Genomic DNA, 21,581 nt, shown 5'->3' with positions numbered 1-21,581 from the left:
AGAGGGGGTGAAAAAGCTGGGGGGGTGGGGTGGGGCCTGAGACAGGTGTTCTTTGATAACAGGCTTTTAACAAGCCAGAGAAGTTCCTTTAGTTAAAGATGAATGAATCAGTGTATTTGCACCACTCCAGTGCTTCATGGAGTCCTTACAAATGGTTAGGAGGAGGGGACACACGGCAGGGGTTCCTTTACATAATCAGGATATCCTACACGCTGTTTTGAAGTCTGTATGTGAACGTGGTAGAAAGAGAGTAGGATTTGCCCTGAATATCACTTTTTATGCTAAAAGATCTGGGCACTGTCTCCTTCCTGGCACAGCTGATTCAACAGATAAGAAACGACTGGTTTTTGCACTTGATCCAATAGGTGACAGAGATAAAGGGTGAGCTGCCCTACTTTCAAATGGCAAATGATAACAGATGATCAGAGCGCTCTGGGTGAATTCATAATAAAGGATAATGCAGTACAACCATAGCCGTTTTCATGGAAGGCCAACTTTCGTTGCTTCTTTTAGGGAATAAATCATGCATTACTGAGATGACAGATCTGAAAGTGGACACAGGGTCCAAGGAGGGCGCTGGTAAAGGCATAGCCATAAAAGCTCCCACAGTGAACTGGCAGGAGGGAACAGCCAAGTCCTTCTCTCATTGCTGAGCTGCAGCCGCCTTTCAAAAGAAACCTGGAAGGGCGCCTCCAACAGGAGGGAGGGGCTTCAGGGTCCACAGCCCAGCTGGGGAGAAAGCGGGAAGAGATGGTGCAATACTGTCAATTCCCCACCTCAGAAGACGGGCCATCTTAAAATGCCTGTGTCAATGGAAAGGTGATCTTTTTGCTTTCTGATACATTTTTTTTTAATTTTTTATTGTTGGTTGTTCAAAACATTACATAGTTCTTGATATATCATATTTCACACTTTGATTCAAGTGGGTTATGAGCTCCCATTTTTACCCCATATACAGATTGCAGAATCACATCAGTTACACATCCATTGATTTACATATTGCCATACTAGTGTCTGTTGTGTTCTGCTGCCTTTCCTATCCTCTACTATCCCCCCTCCCCTCCCCTCCCCTCTTCTCTCTCTGCCCCCTCTACTGACATTCATTTGTCCCCCTTGTATTATTTTTCCCTTTCCCCTCACTTCCTCTTGTATGTACTTTTGTATAACTCTGAGGGTCTCCTTCCATTTCCATGCAATTCCCTTCTCTCTCCCATTTCCCTCCCACCTCTCATCCCTGTTTAATGTTAATCTTCTTCTCATGCTCTTCGACCCTACTCTCTTCTTAGTTACTCTCCTTATATCAAAGAAGACATTTGGCATTTGTTTTTTTCAGGGATTGGCTAGCTTCACTTAGCATAATCTGCTCTAATGCCATCCATTTCCCTGCAAATTCTATGATTTTGTCATTTTTTAATGCAGAGTAATACTCCATTGTGTATAAATGCCACATTTTTTTTATCCATTCGTCTATTGAAGGGCATCTAGGTTGGTTCCACAGTCTTGCTATTGTGAACTGTGCTGCTATGAACATCGATGTAGCAGTGTCCCTGTAACATGCTCTTTTTAGGTCTTTAGGGAATAGACCGAGAAGGGGAATAGCTGGGTCAAATGGTGGCTCCATTCCCAGCTTTCCAAGAAATCTCCATACTGCTTTCCAAATTGGCTGCACCAATTTGCAGTCCCACCAGCAATGTACAAGTGTACACTTTTCCCCACATCCTCGCCAGCACTTGTTGTTGTTTGACTTCATAATGGCTGCCAATCTTACTGGAGTGAGATGGTATCTTAGGGTGGTTTTGATTTGCATTTCTCTGACTGCTAGAGATGGTGAGCATTTTTTCATGTACTTGTTGATTGATTGTATGTCCTCCTCTGAGAAGTGTCTGCTCAGGTCCTTGGCCCATTTGTTGATTGGGTTGTTTGTTATTTTATTGTCTAATTTTTTGAGTTCTTTGTATACTCTGGATATTAGGGCTCTATCTGAAGTGTGAGGAGTAAAGATTTGTTCCCAGGATGTAGGCTCCCTATTTACCTCTCTTATTGTTTCTTTTGCTGAGAAAAAACTTTTTAGTTTGAGTAAGTCCCATTTGTTGATTCTAGTTATTAACTTTTGTGCTATGGGTGTCCTATTGAGGAATTTGGAGCCCGACAGATTAGCTTTCTGATACATTTGAAGGTGGAAATGAACAGGCTAGCAACTTGGATAGTGACCAGCTAAATAAGGTGATCGCACTTTAAAATTTCAGCTGTGGCCAGGTTCAGGGTCATCTTGCATTTATGTTCATGGGGGCAGGGGATGTCAGCTTCATCATCCTGGTTCCTGAACATAGCCAATCACTGTTTCAGGTGAAGTTTCAGTTTAAAGGTAAAATGATGGTAGAACTGGAAAGCTGAGTAGATCACTATTTCATTCAAAAAACAAAATACAGTGTGTGTGTGTGTGTGTGTGTGTAGGGGTGCTGGGGATTGGACTTCGGGGCACTCTACCCCTGAGCTACGTCCTCTGTCCCTTTTACTTTTTTGAGACCTTCTCGCCAAGTTGCCCAGGGCAGGCCTCCAACTTGGGATCCTCCTGCCTCAGCCTGCTGAGTTGCTGGAATAATAGACATGCACCACAGCGACCGGTTAATGTTTTTTAAAGTAATAGATTTATTCTAAAAGTAATAGCACAGCCTTCTTAAGACATTATATATTAAATGTCAGAAAGGCACTTTATTTTTTTGAGCTGAGTGCTTTCATTTTTAACCACTAGGAAAAATGTGCTTTGCTGCCATTTCATGATGATGCTCAGGACTTTAAAGATGAAGGATTCTTCAAGAAGAAAACCGCGGCTTAGAAAAAAGGGAAGAACTTTCTGATCTGGTGATTTGGCCATGAAATTAGATCCCAAGGATATAAGAAGTAAAGTTAAGAACTTAATGCACACAGATATTAATATGAACTTTTTACTTCAGAGTTATTATATTTTAAGACCAGAGAAAACAAGAATTATATGCTACATCTTATAGTTGTGTTTTTTATTGTGTCTGTGAATATTTACCTAGTTCATTGTATTTTAACAATTACTTAAGAGTTCCCTTTTCTATTTCAAAAGAAACATACAGTGGTTATGTATGGCCTCATTCATTCTCAGATCAGGCCCATAAGATAGATTTTATTATTTTCTCCAGAAAATTGGGCACAGAGAGGTTAAGTGATGAGCTAAAGTTCACATAGCAAATGTACGTCAGCAGCATTAGAAACCAGCGAGCCTGGTTTCAGAACTAGCACTCACCCACTGCCTACACTTGCAGATGGATACATAATATAAGACTAAAAAGTACTCCAATTTTATCTGGATAAGTATCTTTAGTAAATTACCAGATAATGAAAATACATCCTAGGATATTAATAAATTATAAGATGGACACTCACTTTAAAAGCATATCATGCTCACAAATAGTTTTATAAGTCAAAGCATTAGATTTCTGTGACCCAGTCCTGACCTAAACCATTTCACTCCACCAAATAAAAAAGGGAAGAATAGTTACAACCTAACAAAGGCTTTGTTGGTGACTCATGCACTGGAATTTTAATGTTATACTTTTCCTACAAACATGCTTTTAATAAGGCAGTAAACCGTATTTAGCTAAAGATGAAAATAATTGATCCATTTTGAGCCATTAAAGCGGCTTTATTTATTTATTTTTTTACTTCACTTCCACCCTACTCTTCATTTTCATGGAAAGTACAGAGGTAATAGCAGATGAATTTCAATTAGTTTCAATTAATGCCATAAACTGTGCTAATGTATCAGGTTTCTGGGTTATATCAGAATCTGCCCCCCTCCCACACTCCCCCAGAAGAACACTCCAGGTTTTGTTTGCAGTTGAAAGCGGCGTTTGAGCCTGTGATGTCAGCCATTCTCCAGGACACTGGAGCAGTTCTAATAGTTTAGGGTAATTTACATCCATAAATCCATCTGACTCTAGAGCCCAGAAAACAGTATCCTTTAGCCTGGACTAATTCCACCACAGTGCAACTGCGGTCTCCTTCGGAAGCAGAGGGCTATGAGATAAAATAGTAATTAGGGGGAAGGGTCCCACTTTGGGTAGTGTCTGCGTATTTACAATGGGTAGAAATTCAGAAGAGAGTCAGCTCTCTCATAGGAGCATCTATCGTGCCTGCTACCTGGCATCCACCATCCTTCTAGAACAATCTCTGTGGTTATCAGGGAACCTCATCTTGTCCCTGTGCTTTGGTGAAGTCAAGACTGGCGTCTCCCAGGATTCAGAGCGTGGTTCCCAGATGGAAAGGACACCCAGTCACAGTCAATGAGTGGGTTTTTTTTCAAACAGGCCACTGTCTTTGGTTACCTCTCCCTTTCCCTCAAGAAACTATGTACAAAGGAGGGAAATAGCACTGACTGAGTAAAGGTAAAAATATTATGAAAAATACTCACATTCCTTCTGGCATTTTTAGGGTGACATGGAGAGAAAACAAGGACTGAAATGTCCAACAGCAGTAATAGCTTCTCCAGTCTTTCAAATGAGCAGGATCACAGCCCCATTTGTTATTTTGCATGACATGCCAGACTTCCAATTTCTGGTTTCTAATACCACTGTCCCCTGACTTGGAAATAAGCTAGAAGCAGCTGTGCCCTCAGGACCACCAAATGGAGCAAAGGTGGCCACTTCCAACCATCATTGTGTCCACAGCTGCCCACGCCCAATGGGCAGTAGCCTGGAACTCACTCTTATCAGATTCCCCTTCTCTCTGCTGGCATGGGTGCTACAGAGGGAAGGTCGCCTTCTTGAAGGGCTGTTTGTTTCGTGCACAGGGTCAGCCCTCTGGCTTTCTCCCTTCACTGAGTCCTCATTTTCTAAAAAGTAACCAGGTAAACTTAGACTTGGCCGGCCATTGAAGGCCTCCAGAGTCTGTCTCCCGTCGGCTCCTCTGCCTCTCTCCCCCACTGCTACCCTAAAACAGATGTGTTGTCCAGTCCAACTGCTGGCCCACTGTCTTTTGGAAACAGATCAAACTCCTCCAATCTCCTTCTTGGTTTGCTTCTCTTGCTCTCCTTTAAAGCTAAGCTCAAATCCTCTGGGGGAGCCTTCTTCAACCTTCCCAGCCTCTAGGGCTCTCATGAAGGCCACGGTGCCTTTACACAATTAATCAACAGATATCCTCGACTTCTCTTCCACCATGTTGATGGGGGTTGAGACTGACCCTCTGGAGAAGCTTCAGCGTGTAGCAGGAATTTCATCACATGTAGTAGTGATAGTAGTGTAGGTTCCCCTTATCTACTGGAACATGTTCTAGGACCCCCAGTGGATGCCTGAAACCACAAAGAGTACCATATACTGGGTTTTTTCCAAAGCACACATACCTATGGCATCCTTTTACCATTTTACTTAAAGAATGCACTTTATGGCTTTCTTCTTTTTTTTTTTAAGTCAATTTACTTTTTTTTTACTTGTTGTTGGACACACATGCCTTTATTTTATCTATTTTTATGTGGTGCTGAGGATGGAACCCAGTGCCTCACAAGTGTTAGGCGAGCGCTCTACCGCTGAGCCACATCCCCAGCCCCACTTTGTGGCTTTTCTTTGGAAAAATTTAGTTGTAAACATCACTACTCTTGCACTTTAGGGTCATTGTTAAGTAAAACAAGGGTTACTTGAATGGAAGTACTGTGATACTACAATAGGAGATCTAATAACTGAGAAAGCTAACAGGTGGGTAGTCTATATAGTGTGGATACACTGAAGAAAAGGATGATTCACATCCCAGGTGGCTCAAGATTTCATTAGGCGACTCAGAACAGCATACAGGTTATAACTTACAGATTGATTTTTTTTCCTGGAATTTTTCATTCAATATTCTCAGACCATTTAACTATTTGCATATAATACTTCTGGTTGGTCATGAGTAATTGCAACCTTGGAAAGTGAAATGGTGGAAAAAGGGAGAGGAGAGGGACTATTGTAATGCTAATAACAACTTCTATATCTGAGACACTGTCCTGAATATAGTATACATGTCATATCTCATTGATCTCATTTGATCCTCCCAGCAAACCACTTGAGGAAGCTATTGTCCAGAATCTAACACACAGAGGGGTTAAGTAACATGTCCCAGAAATGGCAGAACCTAAGCCATTGACTCTGGAACCTGAACTACAAAGCCTTGATAAATGTATGTCATTCATAATGAAGACTTTAGTTCATTCTTCTCAGTCAATATGTTAAAAGAAAGCCATCAGGGCTGGGGATGGGGCTCAGTGGTGGCACACTTGCCTGCCATGTGTGAGGCACTGGGTTTGAATCTCAGCACCACATATAAATAAATAAATAAAATAAAAGTCTACCAACAACTAAGAAAATATTAAAGAAAAAAAGAAAGAAAGAAAGAAAGAAGGAAAGAAAGAAAGAAAGAAAGAAAGAAAGAAAGAAAGAAAGAAAGAAAGAAAGAAAGAAAGAAATCAACCTCATTCCAGGGCTCTCCTGTCTTCATCTTGATGGGTTATCAATTTCCAGGTCAGGTTGAGGGTAAAAAGTTTTTATAGGACAAAACTTGAGTGGAAGGAAAAGAGTTGCATTCTAAGTTATTTCCACTCACATTCAACAAAATATTTATTGAGCATCACCTACTAACAGGCACAGTGTTAGATACAGTTGAGATAAATTAGAACTGTAATTGTCAAAGAAATGGCTTGGAGTTTCAGCAAAGTATGGCACTCTAGACATCTTAGAAACAACGCTGCTGTGACAATTATTTTCCTTTCAAAATGTGGCTCTAGAAAGACCACTAGGTCTTCCACAGTATTAGAGGGATTTGAAAGTCCACTGTGAAACTTGAATATTACACTCAGAAGTCTCAGTTAGCACTTGAGATCGTCCCAGTGATATGGCATGGATGTGTATTTCCATGTTCATCTCCCCCAGATGTTAACCAGATTTTTTCCACTTGCCAGGAAAGCCCAGGTGTGTTTAGGAGGCTCTACTTGGCGACCTGCTCTCTAGCGAGGTTCTTCTCAGTGCCGTATTTCCTGGAAACCCTCATGGGTACAATTCTGTTGTTGGTTCTTGGCTCTCATGTGTGGATGGGCTTTCTGTAGTATTTGAGTGACTGACCCAGGCTCACTTTTTTCTGGGATCTGTACTGGGTTCCAATGATGCTGTATTGTAGGGTTTGGGGAGGGAAGTGATGGGGGGGGGATGTAGGGCATGTGGGGGCACAAGAAAAGAACAGGAAATTAACTATAAGAGTAAGATCTGATGGGACTAATTAAAGTCATGTCTGAATAGGACTCAAATTATAGAAAAGCTACAAAGAGAAGAGTTTCCTTAAGTCTGGAGGTAATATTTTTCTTCCTAACTTTTCTCACATAAGAAGTCATTTGAAAAGGCTTTTACACAGAGTTAAGTTAACTTGACTGGATCAGGTTTCTCAGATGGCTCCCAGAGTCTGGTCTCAGTGTCTGAGTGTTAAGTACACCTACTTGGGAGGCACTCTGGGGAATCATCAAGCACCAGACATGGGGAAAACTGCCTACACTTAAGACAAGAAACTAATTTTCACATACTTCTTTTATTCTCTCTGTTCAGTGGTCAAAACCAGGCACTCAGATAGTGGCTGATGAGAGACATTCTTAAGTCTTGAAAAAGCACCACAGCACCACCATCTTTAACAACTAGTCCAATCCACAAAATAGCACTGATGCTCTTTCCCCACCCAAGAACCGAGAAAACACCTCAAGGGGACCATAGTGTGTCTCGTTTTGGGATTTCTAAGTTCTCTGCCATCAACATCCAACCTTAAGAGCTTGCATTGCCACTTTTGAAGGCTCTTCTCTCGATCAAGATGCTCCTCAGTCCTAGCACCCTAAAACATTCAAAGTTCAGGGATTCAAAGTGCACTGGATTGGGCACTGTCCTAAGACATATTGTGCATTTTATACTGAACTTTTGTGCTTTTATGAAGTTTAAACTGCATTTTGAGTCTGGACTTGATGCAAGGGTAATGCCTTGCTCCAAATTCTATGGGTAAAAGCAGGGTTCTGCAAACATGGCTTGACACCTATTCTTGCAAATTTTGTAAAGTTTTTTTGGTACACGGCCATGCCCACTCATTTCTGTACGCTCTGTGGTTGCTTTCCTGCTGTGATGGCATAGATAAATGGCTATGGCAGGGATTGTATGGCCTTCAAAGTCCAAAATATTTGCTATCTGGCACTTTATAATGAAAGTTTGCTGAACTCCTGGATTAGGTCATCTTCCTGGATTACAGAATTTTTAAAGTGTATATAGGCCATGGACAGTTGCTAAAGAAAGAAGTTAAAGAATGAATAAAATGTTGAAACAGATTTAAACATATATAAATGGAAAACTGAAAATAATATCAAGACCTGATACAAATACAAAAATATTTCACCACAAAGTTTAAATCTGGGTTGCTGGTATATATATTCCCATATATCCCACCTCTACCCAAAGGTTCCAAATCCTATTGGTTTTATGTCTGATTCCTGTCCAACCTTTAAGTTATTTTGCATTTCAGACATCCTTCTGTCCTCATAAATATGGGAAGCTTCCAAAAATGTGTTGTGAACTAGTAGACTCTTGAATTTAAAAATATAACAAGGAAAGCATTAAAGACAAAATTACAGATCAACCCTATTTATAAATTAAGAGGGAGACAGCCTATATAGTATTAGCAAATGGAATCCAGCAATGTATTAAATGCTATTTAATGCCCTTTAAAAAATTTTAAATGTAGTCAACTAGTAACTTTTTGGGGGGTAGTGGGTACAGGGTTTTGAATTCAGGGGCACTCAACCACTGAGCCACATCTCCAGTCCTATTTTATATTTTATTTAGAGACAGGGTCTCATTGAGTTGCTTAGCATGTCACTATTGCCAAGCCTGGCTTTGAACTCAGGTTCCTCCTGTCTCAGGCTTCTGAGGCACTGGGATTACAGGCATGTGCCACCATGCCTGGAAACTAGTAACTTTAAAAATTTAATTTAATTTTTTAAATTTTAATTTGTTATATATGAAAACAGAACGCATTACAATTCGTATTACACAGAGAGCACAATATTTCAGTCTCTGGTTGTACACAAAGTAGAGTCACATTCTTTGTGTCTTCATACATGTACTTAGGGTAATGATGACCATTGCATTCCACCATCTTTCTTACCCCTATATCCCTCCCTGTCATTCCCTCCCCTTTTCCCCTTTGCCCTATCTAGAGTTCATCTAATCCTCCCATCCCTGCCTGCCACAGCATATTTTGAATCAGCATCCTTAAATCAGGGAAATCATTCGGCATTTGGTTTTTTTGGGAATGGCTAATTTCACTTAGCATTATATTTTCCAGCTCCATCCATTTACTTGCAAATGCCATGATTTTATTCTCTTTTAATGCTGAATAATATTCCATTGTGTATATACACCACAGTTTCTTTATCCATTCATCTACTTAAGGGCATCTAGGTTGGTTCCACAGTTTACTTATTGTGAATTGTGCTGCTATAAACATTGATGTGGCTGTGTCCCTGTAGTATGCTGTTTTTAAGTCCTTTGGGTATAGACCGATGAGAGGGATAGCTGGGTCAAATGGTGGTTCCATTCCCAGTTTTCCAAGAAATTTTCATACTGCTTTCCAGATTGGCTGCACCAATTTTCAGTGCCACCAGCAATGTATGAGTGTGCCTTTTCCCCACATACTCACCAACACTTATTGTTGTTTGTATTCTTAATAGCTGCTATTCTGACTGGAGTCAGATGAAATCTTAGAGTAGTTTTGATTTGCATTTCTCTAATTGCTAGAGATGATGAACATTTTTTCATATATTTGTTGATTTCATATATTTGTGATCTTCTTCTGAGAAGTGTCTGTTCAGTTCCTTGGCTCACTTATTGATTGGGTTATTTGTTTCTTGGTGTTAAGATTTTGAGTTCTTTATATGTCCTAGAGATTAGTGCTCTATCTGACGTGCGTGTGGTAAGAATTTGTGATAAGAGCCTCATAGTAGGCTCTCTATTCACCTTACTGATTGTTTCTTTTGCTGAGAAGAAGATTTTTAGTTTGAACCCATCCCACTTATTGATTCTTGATATTAATTCTTGTGCTACAGGAGTCTTATTAAGGAAGTTGGGGCCTAATCCAACATGATGGAAATTTGGGCCTACTTTTTCTTCTAATTGACTCAGTGTCTCTGGTTTAGTTCATAGGTCCTTGATCCACTTTGAGTTGAGTTTTGTGTATGGTGAGAGATACGGGTTTAATTTCATTTTGTTGCATATGGATTTCCAATTTTCCCAGCACCATTTATTAAAGAGGTTTTTTCTCCAATGTACATTTTTGGTCCCTTTGTCAAATATAGGATAACTGTAATTATGTGGATTAGTCTCTGTATCCTCTATTCTGAATCATTGGTCTACCAGTCTATTTTGGTGCCAATACCATGCTGTTTTTGTTACTATTGCTCTGTAGTATAGTTTAAGGTCTGGTATAGTGATGCCACCTGTTTCACTCTTCTTGCTAAGAATTGCTTTAGCTATTCTGGGTCTCTAATATTTCCAGATGAATTTCATGATTGCTTTTTCTATTTCTGTGAGGAATGCCATTGGGATTTTGATTTGAATTGCATAAAATATGTATAGTGCTTTTGGTAGTATGATCATTTTGACAATATTAATTCTTCCTATCCAAGAACAAGGGAGATCTTTCCATCTTCTAAGGTCTTCTTTAATTTCTTTCTTTAGCGTTATGTAGTTTTCATGGTAGAGGTCTTTCACCTCTTTGTTTGATTTCCAAGTATTTTTTTTTATGCTATTTTAAATGGCGTAGTTTTCCGCATTTCCCTTTCAGAGGATTTGTCACTGATATACAGAAATGCCTTTGATTTATGGGTGTTGAGTTTGTAATCCTGCTACTTTGCTGAATTTATTCATTAGCTCTAGAAGTTTTCTGGTGGAATTTTTTGGGTCTTCTAGGTATAGAATCATATCATCAGCAAATAGTGCTAATTTGAGTTCTTCTTTACCTATCCATATCCCTTTAATTTCTTTCAACTGTCTAATTGCTCTGGCCAGTGTTTCAAGAACTATGTTAAATAGAAGTGGCGAAAGAGGGCATCCCTGTCTTGTTCCAGTTTTTATAGGAAATGCTTTCAATTTTTCTCCATTTTGAATGATGTTGCCCTGGGGCTTAGCATAGATAGCTTTTATGATGTTGAGATATGTTCCTGTTATCCCTAGTTTTTCTAGTGTTTTGAACACGAAGGGGTGCTGTATTTTGTCAGATGCTTTTTCTGCATCTATTGAAATGATAATATGGTTCTCATCTTTAAATCTATTGATGTGATGAATTACATTTATTGATTTCCATATGTTGGACCAACCTTGCATTCCTGGAATGAACCCCACTTGATTGTGGTGTACTGTCTTTTTGATATGTTTTTGTATTTAATTTGCCCAAATTTTATTGAGAATTTTTGCATCTATGTTCATTAGAGATATTGGTTTGAAGTTTTCTTTCTTTGATTTTCATTATTGTTTTTCATTTCCTCTTCGTGGAATATTTTGCTGAGGATGTTCTGTAGTGCAGGTTTTCTAGTTGTAAATTCTTTTAACTTTTGTTTATCATGGAAGATTTTTATTTCATCATCAAATCTGAAGCTTCATTTTGCCAACCAAGACTCGTGGTTGGCAACCATTTTCTTTCAGAGCTTGGTATATTTGTTCCATGATCTCCAGGCTTTGAGAGTCTGGGTTAAAAAATCTGCTGATATGAACTGGTCTCCCCTATATGTGATCTGATTCCTCTCTCTTGCAGCTTTTAAGATTCTATCCTTATTCTGTATGCTAGGCACTTTCATTATAATGGGCCTTGTTGTAGATCTGTTGTAACTTTGTACATTTGGTGTCCTGTAAGCCTCTTGGATTTGGTTTTCCAATTCACTCTTCATGCTTGGGAAATGTTCTGATATTATCTCATTGAAGAGATTGTACATTCCTTTGGTTTGAAATTCTGTGCCTTCCTCTATCCCAATAACTCTTAGATTTAGTCTTTTGATGTTGTCCCATAATTCTTGGATGTTCTGTTCATGGTTTCTTACTATCTTCATTGTGTGATCAACTTTATTTTCCAGATTGTATACTTTGTCTTTATTATCTAATTGTTCTTTCTTCTAAGTGACCTAGTCTGATGGTTATGCTTTCTATGTGTTTTTTATTTATTTTATTGTTTCCTTCATTTTAAGGATTTATGACTAATTTTTTTCTGAGTCTGTATCTCTTTCTTGAAGTAATCTTTAGCTACGTTTATTTGCTGTCTCATCTCTTTGTTGGAGTCGTCAATTTTTGTATGTTTGCTCATTTAGGTCATTCTTTAATTCACAGATCATTTTAATTATGAACCTTCTAAACTCCTTCTCTGACATTTCACCAACTTTGCTGTTCATGGGTTCTGTTGTAGTATCCTGGTTTGTTTGGGGAACTTTCCTCCCTTGTTTTTTCATGTTGTCTATGTGTCTTCCTTTGTTGCAGTGTGGATCTGAGATATTAAAGTTTCTACCCTATATTCTTGTAGTACCTGTGCAGATTGTCTGTACCTCACCTTGATGTTCCAGACCCTGCTGGTGTCCCTCAATGTATGCCACTGCAACTAAAGGTGGTGGCAGCAATAGCCAAAGTAACTCACGATAATAGTGGAGATGCCCCAAGATGGATGCAATGTCTTACAGAGATGGGGCTGAAAGGGTGGGCCTTACACTGTCTTTGGGATGCCTGCTCTGAGATTCAGCTGCTTCTAGGCTCTGTCTGTTTAAAAGGTAGGGGTTACTGCATGGGGAAGGCTATGGCGATGTCTGCAGTGTCCCAAGATGGAAGTAGGTTAGGCTTGGGCTCCCAGGTTGGGGGGGGCGTGGCAAACTCGAACCTACCCTAGGCCTGGGTCCTGCGCAAGTTGGTGTGGGCCTAGTAATTTTTTTAATGTGGTCAATATTCTAACTTGGCAAAAAGTTTTGGTGGATTTAAACCATCCACCAAAAATCAGGAGAAACTATATTTTATTGTAATGTATTAATTACATTAATATAATTAATATAATAATGATATAATATAATATAAAATGATTAATATAATGATAATATAATAATTGATATAATAATGAAGGTAATTAAATTTTATTTACATAAATGTATTTTAAAGGTGCACATTTAGTCTTACACATTGATGCCCACTTCCTGGGCAATTACTGGTCCTTGTATCCTGGCCTGAACTGAAGGTCAGGATTAGAATTTCAGCTATCACCATAGGAGGTTGCCACATTCTACGAGATCATTAATTCTCCCTGGCCTTAGGTAAAACAAAGGGGCTGAATGTACAAAATCATCTCCAAACTTGGACTTCCAGGTTTCGACTAGAGACACATGGGTAGCTGAGCCCTGTTCTGGTGGTTTTATGAGTCAAACGATTTCAGTGAAATTCAAGCAATGGAGAGAAGGATGCTTGAGAAAACGCTTTTGAGTGGCGAAGGCATTTGTACAAATGTTTTACTTTCTCACTTGGATTCAAAAAGTGGTATGCAACTCGAATATGTGGATTTGTGGCAAGAACAGCACGGGCAACAGCAAGAAAGAGAACAATGGCTTGTGAAAAGAAGAAAAGAGCCCTTCCAATGTGAGTCTTTCTTTTTCTTCTTTGGTCTTTTCAGCTTCACAAAAGGAGACATATTTTCCATATAATTGCTAAACATGTTTGCTTATTAAATTATTCTTTAATTAGTTAATGATTTTAGCCATGCTTTGCTCTTCGGATATTCATTTTGTGTAATAAAATAATTATAGATAATTAAACTATCTCAAGCCTTTTTCTTTCCCCCAGCAAACAGGCTGGGTCTCCAAAAATGACAACAAGTTGTAAATTAATCTGGAAAACAAAGCATGACAGATGAATGATTTGCTTGGAATTAATTAGGCACTAATTATATACTGGAACTAGATGAAGAATGAGACTCATTATAAAAATAAAACGCTGTTCTGAAAAGATGCATGGCTACTGATATCTTTACCTTCGGTGGGGAAGTATTGCTTCCTTATCCAGACCAGGGCACTTAAACAGTCTTCCTCCTCGTTGAGAATGAAATGGTTGCTGGGAACTTTCCCAGCGTATTGCAGTTGACTGCTTTCTGGAACCTCTCTGTTTGTCAGGTGTTGCCCAGGGTCGGCCCCGGTAGGGCATGGGACCTGAGGTAGAAGGAGAAATGCTTATTTTAGTGGTACAACGTGAAGATCTGAACCAGTTTTACAATAATAATGATAAAATGCACTTGGCAATGTCTGATATAGATATGTCCTTTTATGTTCCCAGATATAATTAATTATCTTTTAATCGAAAGGGGAGAAAACAAACAAATAAGACAAAATGGACCATTTAGAGACAATGCTCAGAAGGAATCACTCTGGCTGTCTGTTTTATTTGGCTTTTTTGCTGCTACGACTGAAAGAGAAGATAAGAACAACTGTAGAGAAGGAAAATTTATTTGGGGGCTCACAGTTTCAGAGGTCTCAGTCCACGGACAGCAGGCTCCATTCCTCAGGGCTTGAGTGAAGCAGAACACCATGGCAGAAGAGTGTGGTAGAGGGAAGCAGCTCACATAATGATGAGACAGCAGAGAGAGGGACTCTACTTACCAGATACAAAATATATAACTCAAAGGCATGTTCTCAATGACCCACCTTCTCCAGCCACACCTAACCCACATTTAGCTACCACTCTGTTAATCCCATCAGGGAATTAATTCACCGATTGGGTCAAGGCTCTCATAATCCAATCATTTCTCCTCTAAACCTTCTTGTGATGTCTCACACTTGAGCTTTTGGAGAACACCTCACTTCCAAACCATAACACTGTCTAATGTAAAATAAATTATTCCAAAACTTATTGGTAGAAACAATTGTTTATTAGGCTCATGGATTCTGTCAACCAATAATTAAGACAGGGCATGTTAAGGGACAGCTTAACTGTTCCACAACATTTAGAACCTCAGATGGACAGATTAAAGGGCTGAGGGTGATTTGATGGCTGGAAGGTGGAGTCATTTGAAGGTATAATATCTCAGTTCTTTTACTTTTCCCACAAAATATGTGAGGACTCAAAACTACCCATAAGTGGTCATTATCTACCTAGAAGTTGATGGTGTCTAAGACCTGGAACACTCACATGTGGAGAGATCCTGTGGCTTGGGCTTCCTCCTAACATGGTGGAAGTGTCCTGAGAGAGAGAAGCAGCACAGAGAGCCCCTTATTCTTCTCTAACCAGTCCTGGAAGTTGGCTACCATCATATGCATGGAAGTAGTCAGAGGTAGAGCTTTTGGGAAGTGTTGGATCATGACCAGAGGTAGGACTCAGTGGATTAATCCATTGATGCTGAATGGATTAGAATGAAGGGGTAGAACTATAGGCAGGTGAGGCATGGTTGGAAGGAATAGGTCACTGGGGGTGTACCCTTGAGGGACTACATCTTGATCCGAGCCCCTTCTTCTTTCTCTTCCTCTGCTTCCTGGCTGCTATGGGCTGAGCAGTTTTCCTCTACCACCTCCTTCCACCCTGTTGTTCAGACCCACAGCAATGGAATCAGCCCACCATGGACAGAATGAGACCTCTGAAACTGTGAGCCCAAATTAAACTTTTCTTCCCCTAAGTTGTTCTACAGGTATTTTGATGTGTTAGCAAAGCTAACACATCAGGATCAAGACGATGAAACTAAGGCTCCACTTCTTCAAGCAGGAGTAGTAAGGCTCTGGAAGGCAATGTCAAACTAAATTTGACTTGGTCTATCTGCCACAGAAGCAATTTTAATAGGTACTAAGATTCAAGTGTACAGAGGGGCTAGGCAGAAAAATACAAAAAGGGAAGTGGATTGTTATTTACTCATGAAAATTACAGGATTTTTTTCCAGGGAAATTGTCTCTCTTACTCTCTCCATCTTCCTTCTCTCTATTTATACAGAATCATCCCTGTATAATTTCTGTTCTCTCGCTTTTGACACTGACATGAGTGGAAACAGAAACTTTCCTCTACTGTAAAGAAAGCAATAGTGAAACCCCAATAAAGGATGGTGGCTGACACTTGTCCCCCATGTCAGGGATACAAACTAGAGAGCCTGTGTCCTGGCCAGAGTTCAGCTATGACTCAGCTCCATCCAGTTGTTGCCAGGGAAGAGCATGGATCAAGTAGGGCCAGATCTGATTGTTCAAGAAATGTCAAATACTGGGGTTTTTACATGGACTCTTGACTTTTTATTACTTTGGTTCAAATTAAAATCAAACAGTATCCTGAAAGCCCAATGAATCAGCACAATGGCCTGAATTTGCCCAATGGGCCACTATTTTGCCCCTTCAATTTGGCTGCCAGGTGCAAATTATACAGAGGAGAAAAAGAGAAGGCACAGGATGCAAAACTTAACTGCAACTTGAGGTCTTTGTTGGAGGATCTATACCAGCTGTCTTGCGTATTCGTGTGGTAAGGTCTCAGGATTGTTAGGCAGGAATACTACTGCACCTATGATGGGCAGAAAGTTCACCTGCAGTGGAGAGGCCCCAGGCAAATTGCTAAATAACAGGTGGTCCCCTAATCTGAAGTGTGAGAACGAAGATGACACTCACTCCAAGGTGATTTTTCTTGGAATCATCTTAGAGTTACCATGAAGGTTACATCAGCTAATATATGATCATTTCATAGAAAACACTCGACTGCCATCCGGGACTCTCATTGCTCTGATGAAGGCTCTCAGCACAGCATGCTCCTGTCTCCTGGGGCTGGCCACTCCCTTGTGGAAGAGACTTCCAGACCATTAGAAGGCTGTTTCTTAGGGTGAATAAGCATCATATTCCCGTTGCTTCCGTGGACCTGTCCTAAATCAGCTTCCTGGGGTTATGATGTACAAGACTAGTTCTGACTAGCTGGTCATCCTAGCCACCCCAATTTTCATCTGTGTGGCTCAACATCTGGGGTGAATTTGAGCTTCTGGATGTGTCTTAGCTTGTCCTTTTCTTAAATGAGTAAGCCAGGTGTACACCCTTGTTTTTATGGCCTGTCCTTTGACACAATCATGTTCAGCCCATAATAGATTTGTGACCTCTATATTGTCACCATGAATTTTGACCTTTGTCAGTGTTAATTGCTTTTGTGTCTCCAATTTTACTTTGTTGTGTATTAATATCACTGCTCTAAGAGCTGAGAGGATTTGCCTGACATAGTCTTTTATGGTTCTTTTTTTTTTTTTTTTCGGGGGTGTGTACCGGGGATTGAACTCAGGGGCACTTGACCACTGAGTCACATCCTCAGCCCTATTTTGTATTTAGAGACAGGGTCTCACTGAGTTGCTTAGTGCCTCACTATTGCTGAGGATCTCACTGAGTTGCTTAGTGCCTCACTATTGCTTGCAAACCTCCTGTCTCAGCCTCCGGAGAGCCTCTGGGATTACAGGCGTGTGTCACCGAATTCCTCTAAATAATAATGGGTCAACCCTGAAATATTACCTTTGGATTGCCTACTTAAGATGACTCATATTACTCCCTTTACACTTTTTTTTCCATATTTTCAGGAAGTTCTTGGTCTCTATTAGACTAACTTAGGTTGAGAGTCATAATTTCCTATTTCATAGTTATTTTCAGATTTACAAAAATTATTTAAATTACATTTGTGGTGCTTGCTACCTATCCTTATACTATTATAAAGTTCTAAATTTTCTTTTTTAATCTCAGTTATTTGGAGTACATTGCACTTTACAGTAAGGTTAAAAAAACATGGAAGATAATTTTTCTGAGGATATGCACATAAGAGAATGTCTCTTTGCTATCTTCTAAAATGATAGAATTAAGTAGACATATAATAACTGAACCATTAAATTTTCTCAGAATTCTGTGCAGTTGGTTTCATTTTATTTTGCAGTTTAACATCAAAGAGGGAATATTTTATGATTGCCTTATTTTTGCTCCTTTGTAAGGGGGTGCATTTGGTAATCTGTTATTTTTCTTCTGAAGCTCGTTCTCCTTTCACCTCCCGTCATTCTCATGCAACAATCAGAAATGTCTCATTCTCTGACATTTACCAGAATGTAACTAACTGAGAAATTTTTTTCCTTGATTTTACTTGAAATCAATCAGTTAGACAATATTTTTTGGGGGGGTAAGGAGAGTTTTCTTCTAGCATGTCTTAAATTATTGTTGTAAGTCTGCCCAGTGTCAAGAAGGGGAGGCACAGACTCCAACCCTCTGATGGGAGAAGTATCAGATAATTTGCAGCGATGGTTCAAAAGAGCCACTTGCTTTGACTTTATGCTGTTACTTTTCCCTTCATTCATCTTCAGTGTGAATTCTCTTCCTACTAGATGCTGTCAAATGATAAGGGGAGTCCCACTCTCTAGTCTTTTCCTAGAAGGTACATCAACATAGATAGCTCTTTCCCCAGTCCCTATTTGTAGCAGACTCTTTCCTGGGGCTGCACTGTTCTGCTTACCACACTTTATTCTCATTCTAGATGTCATGAACCTCTCAGAGACTATGTCATATTGTTGAGTCATATCAGGTTGACTATAAACTGAAGTACCTATCTCTTTTTTCTAAAAAAAAAAAAGAGCTTTATAAGTGTACATAGTAGTTGTGTTCATCCGACAAACTCACACATTCATGGAATGGAATTTGATTTCAGTTAATGAATCTTCTTACCTCCCATACTCCCTTCCCTCTGTAGGTCTCCTTCCTCTACTCTGCTAGACTTCCTTTTGCTTGTCTATTTATTTATATTTGATTGCTTCTTCTTACTTATACATAAATGTGAAGTTCCTGGTAATATATTTATAGATGCACATAACATGATTTTCTAAGAATTCATTCTGTATTGCCTCCCCTTACCCATCCCTCCACTCTGCTTTTTGATCTCCTTCTTCTACACTACTTTCCTATATCTTTATGATGTCCTATTTTTTTCCCTCTTCCTTTCCTTTATTTTACCCTAGCTTCTGCATATGAAAGAAAACATTCAACCTTGGAGTTTCTGAGTCTGGCTTATTTCACTTAGCATGATGATCTCCATTTTCATCCACTTATTAGCAAATGCCATAATTTCTTTATTCTTTATAGCTGAGAAGAACTCCATTGTGAACCACAATTTCTTTTTTTTTTTTTGGTAGTGGTGGGGGTACCAGGAATTGAACTCAGGGGCACTTGACTACTGAGCCACAGCCCTATTTTGTATTTTATTTAGAAACAGGGTCTAACTGAGTTGCTTAGTACCTCGTTATTGCTCAGGCTGGCTTTGAACTCATGATACTCCTGCCTCAGCCTCCCAAGCTTCCGGGATTACAGGTGTGTGCCACCATGCCTGGCTCACAATTTCTTAATGCATTCATCTATTGATGGGCACGTGGGTTAATTCCATAATTTAGCTATCATGAATTGTGCTGCTATAAACATTGAGGTGGCCATACTGCTTTAGTATATTGATATTAGTTCTTTTGTGAAAATACCAAGGAGAGGAATAGCTAGGTCATACGGTGGTTTCATTCCTACTTGTTTTAGGAATCTCCATACTGCTTGCCAGAGTGGTTATAATAGTCTGCGGTCTCACCAACAGTGTACACGTACACATTTTCCCCCACATCTTTGTCAGCATTCATATTGTCTGTATTCTTAATCATTGTCACTCTGACTGAAATAAGGGGAAATCCTAGTGTAGTTTTGATGTGCATTTCCCTGATTGCTAGAGATGTGAAGCATTTTTTTCATATATTTGTTGGTCATTTGTGTTTCTTGAGAAGTTTCTTTTCAGTTATTTTGCCCATTTATTGATTGGGTTATTTGTTGTTGTTTGGGTTTTGGTGTTAAGTTTGAGTTAAATTTGTGTTCTTCTTCCTTATGAGATTACCCAAGTCCAGGCACAGAGCAGGTATTATCCGTCTCTCAGTAACCATTTGCGAGTCATGTGATCTCATTTGGAAGTGATCTCAGAGTGGTTTTCAAAGGTGGCATGTATTCATTCAAAAACCAGTGAAAACTGATGAAGTGGGTGGGTAAGGAAGTTAGAGGGTACTGAAAATGAGATAGCTAAATGCCATATCATCTTTCAAAACAGAGAGGCCTTGAATAATGGCAACTTTGCAGTTGGCAGATCAAGGACAAAACTTCTATAAACATGGTATCTGGAGCTATGGTAGTAAACACTTTATTCTAAAGCACTTTATTCTAGCAGAAATGCTTCAGACTGTATAGCTCAAGAAAGAGGACTTGGAAGTAAGAGAACAGCCCTCGTTACTCTCAGCCATGGCATACAATTAAAGATTTTACCTTGTGCACAGATTTTCTGATAAAAAGATTGTGTGATGTGCATTTGCATATCAAAATATTGCAGAATATTTTACAGTGAAGCATGCCATTTAAAAGGTCTAATTAGAGGTGAAAGATCATAATTATATTTTATAATAGATTGTCTTCTTGTTTTGGGTTTAGGTTTTATTTTCATCATTTTGTTTGACAAAATTGGGACAAAATCATGCGAGAATCAAAGAGAAGGAGATAGAAAAAGAAATACAAACTAGAAGGTCCCCAGTGAATTCAGCTGCCCTTTCTGTATTGCTCTATGTACCTTTGATTTTTATGTCCTTCTGGAAAAATTAAATTGGAACTCCCTTTATCACTTCTTCATTTCATTTTTCCCACTGTAAAAAGGGCAAGAGCTTAATGTGCCGCAAACCAAAGCTGCAGGGGCAGCTGGACACACATGGGCAGATGCCCGAGTCACTGGACAGCTGGCCCAGTCCTCTGCTCAGTTTCCAAAGTACGCAGTCGCCAGCAGCAGCTGGAACCCGTCGGGCAGGTGAGGGGGGACAGGCGAAAGGAGTGCCTGGTGTTTTCTTTTGGTTTATTTTATTTTTTTTAAGTATGAGGAATCCTTAAATATCAAAATGAGGTATCTCTCCAGTTCATTTTTATCCTTCAACCAAAATAAAAAAAGGCATTCTTTTTTATCCTTTGAGAAAGAGACTTCTTAAAAAGAAAGAAAAAAAAAGAAAGAAAGAAAAGTAAATTATTTAGAGATTCACCCAAGCTCCTCAAAGTGCAGTCCATTCACTAGCAGCAACGGCCTCACCAGGGAGCTTGTTAGAAACTACTATCTGAGGTTCTGCCACCCCACCCCAGGGCTCAGCATCTTGGTTTTAACCGGATGCTCTGAGGCTTTGTGTGTGCAGCCATGCAGTTTGACAAGTGCTGTTCTAAGATAAAGATGAAGGAATTCAACCTTGAGAAAATTCCAGCTGGTGATTCTCTGCCTTAGTTTATGATCATCTGGGAAGCTTAAAAAAATACTGCAGGAGCTGGGCACAGTGACACACACCTGTAATCACAGTGACTTGGGAGGCTGAAGCAGGAGGATCACAAGTTCAAGACCAGCCTTGGCAATTTAGCAAAATGGGATCGCAAACAAAACCCCCAAAGTCCTAGGGATGTAGCTCCGTGGTAAAGCACCCCTGGGAATTACAACAACAACAACAACAAAAACAGGCCCACCAAAATAACTAAAACAATT

General features: G+C 39.6%; 1 protein-coding gene across 3 annotated transcripts in view; it reads right to left on the bottom strand.

Moving 5' to 3' along the window:
* Cfap61 (cilia and flagella associated protein 61) overlaps positions 1-21,581 on the bottom strand; it is a 257,942-nt gene that overhangs the window by 76,991 nt on the left and 159,370 nt on the right. For all 3 annotated transcript variants that reach the window (XM_015476914.2, XM_048811377.1, XM_048811378.1), the window contains one exon: positions 14,065-14,239. In XM_015476914.2, the coding sequence (XP_015332400.1) occupies positions 14,065-14,239 (175 nt within the window). The remainder of the gene's footprint in view (positions 1-14,064; positions 14,240-21,581) is intronic.

Source organism: Marmota marmota, unplaced genomic scaffold (genome assembly GCF_001458135.2).
Source record: "Marmota marmota marmota unplaced genomic scaffold, marMar, whole genome shotgun sequence".
NCBI classification, from domain to species: domain Eukaryota; kingdom Metazoa; phylum Chordata; class Mammalia; order Rodentia; family Sciuridae; genus Marmota; species Marmota marmota.
This window is presented reverse-complemented; position numbering and strand designations above follow the sequence as displayed.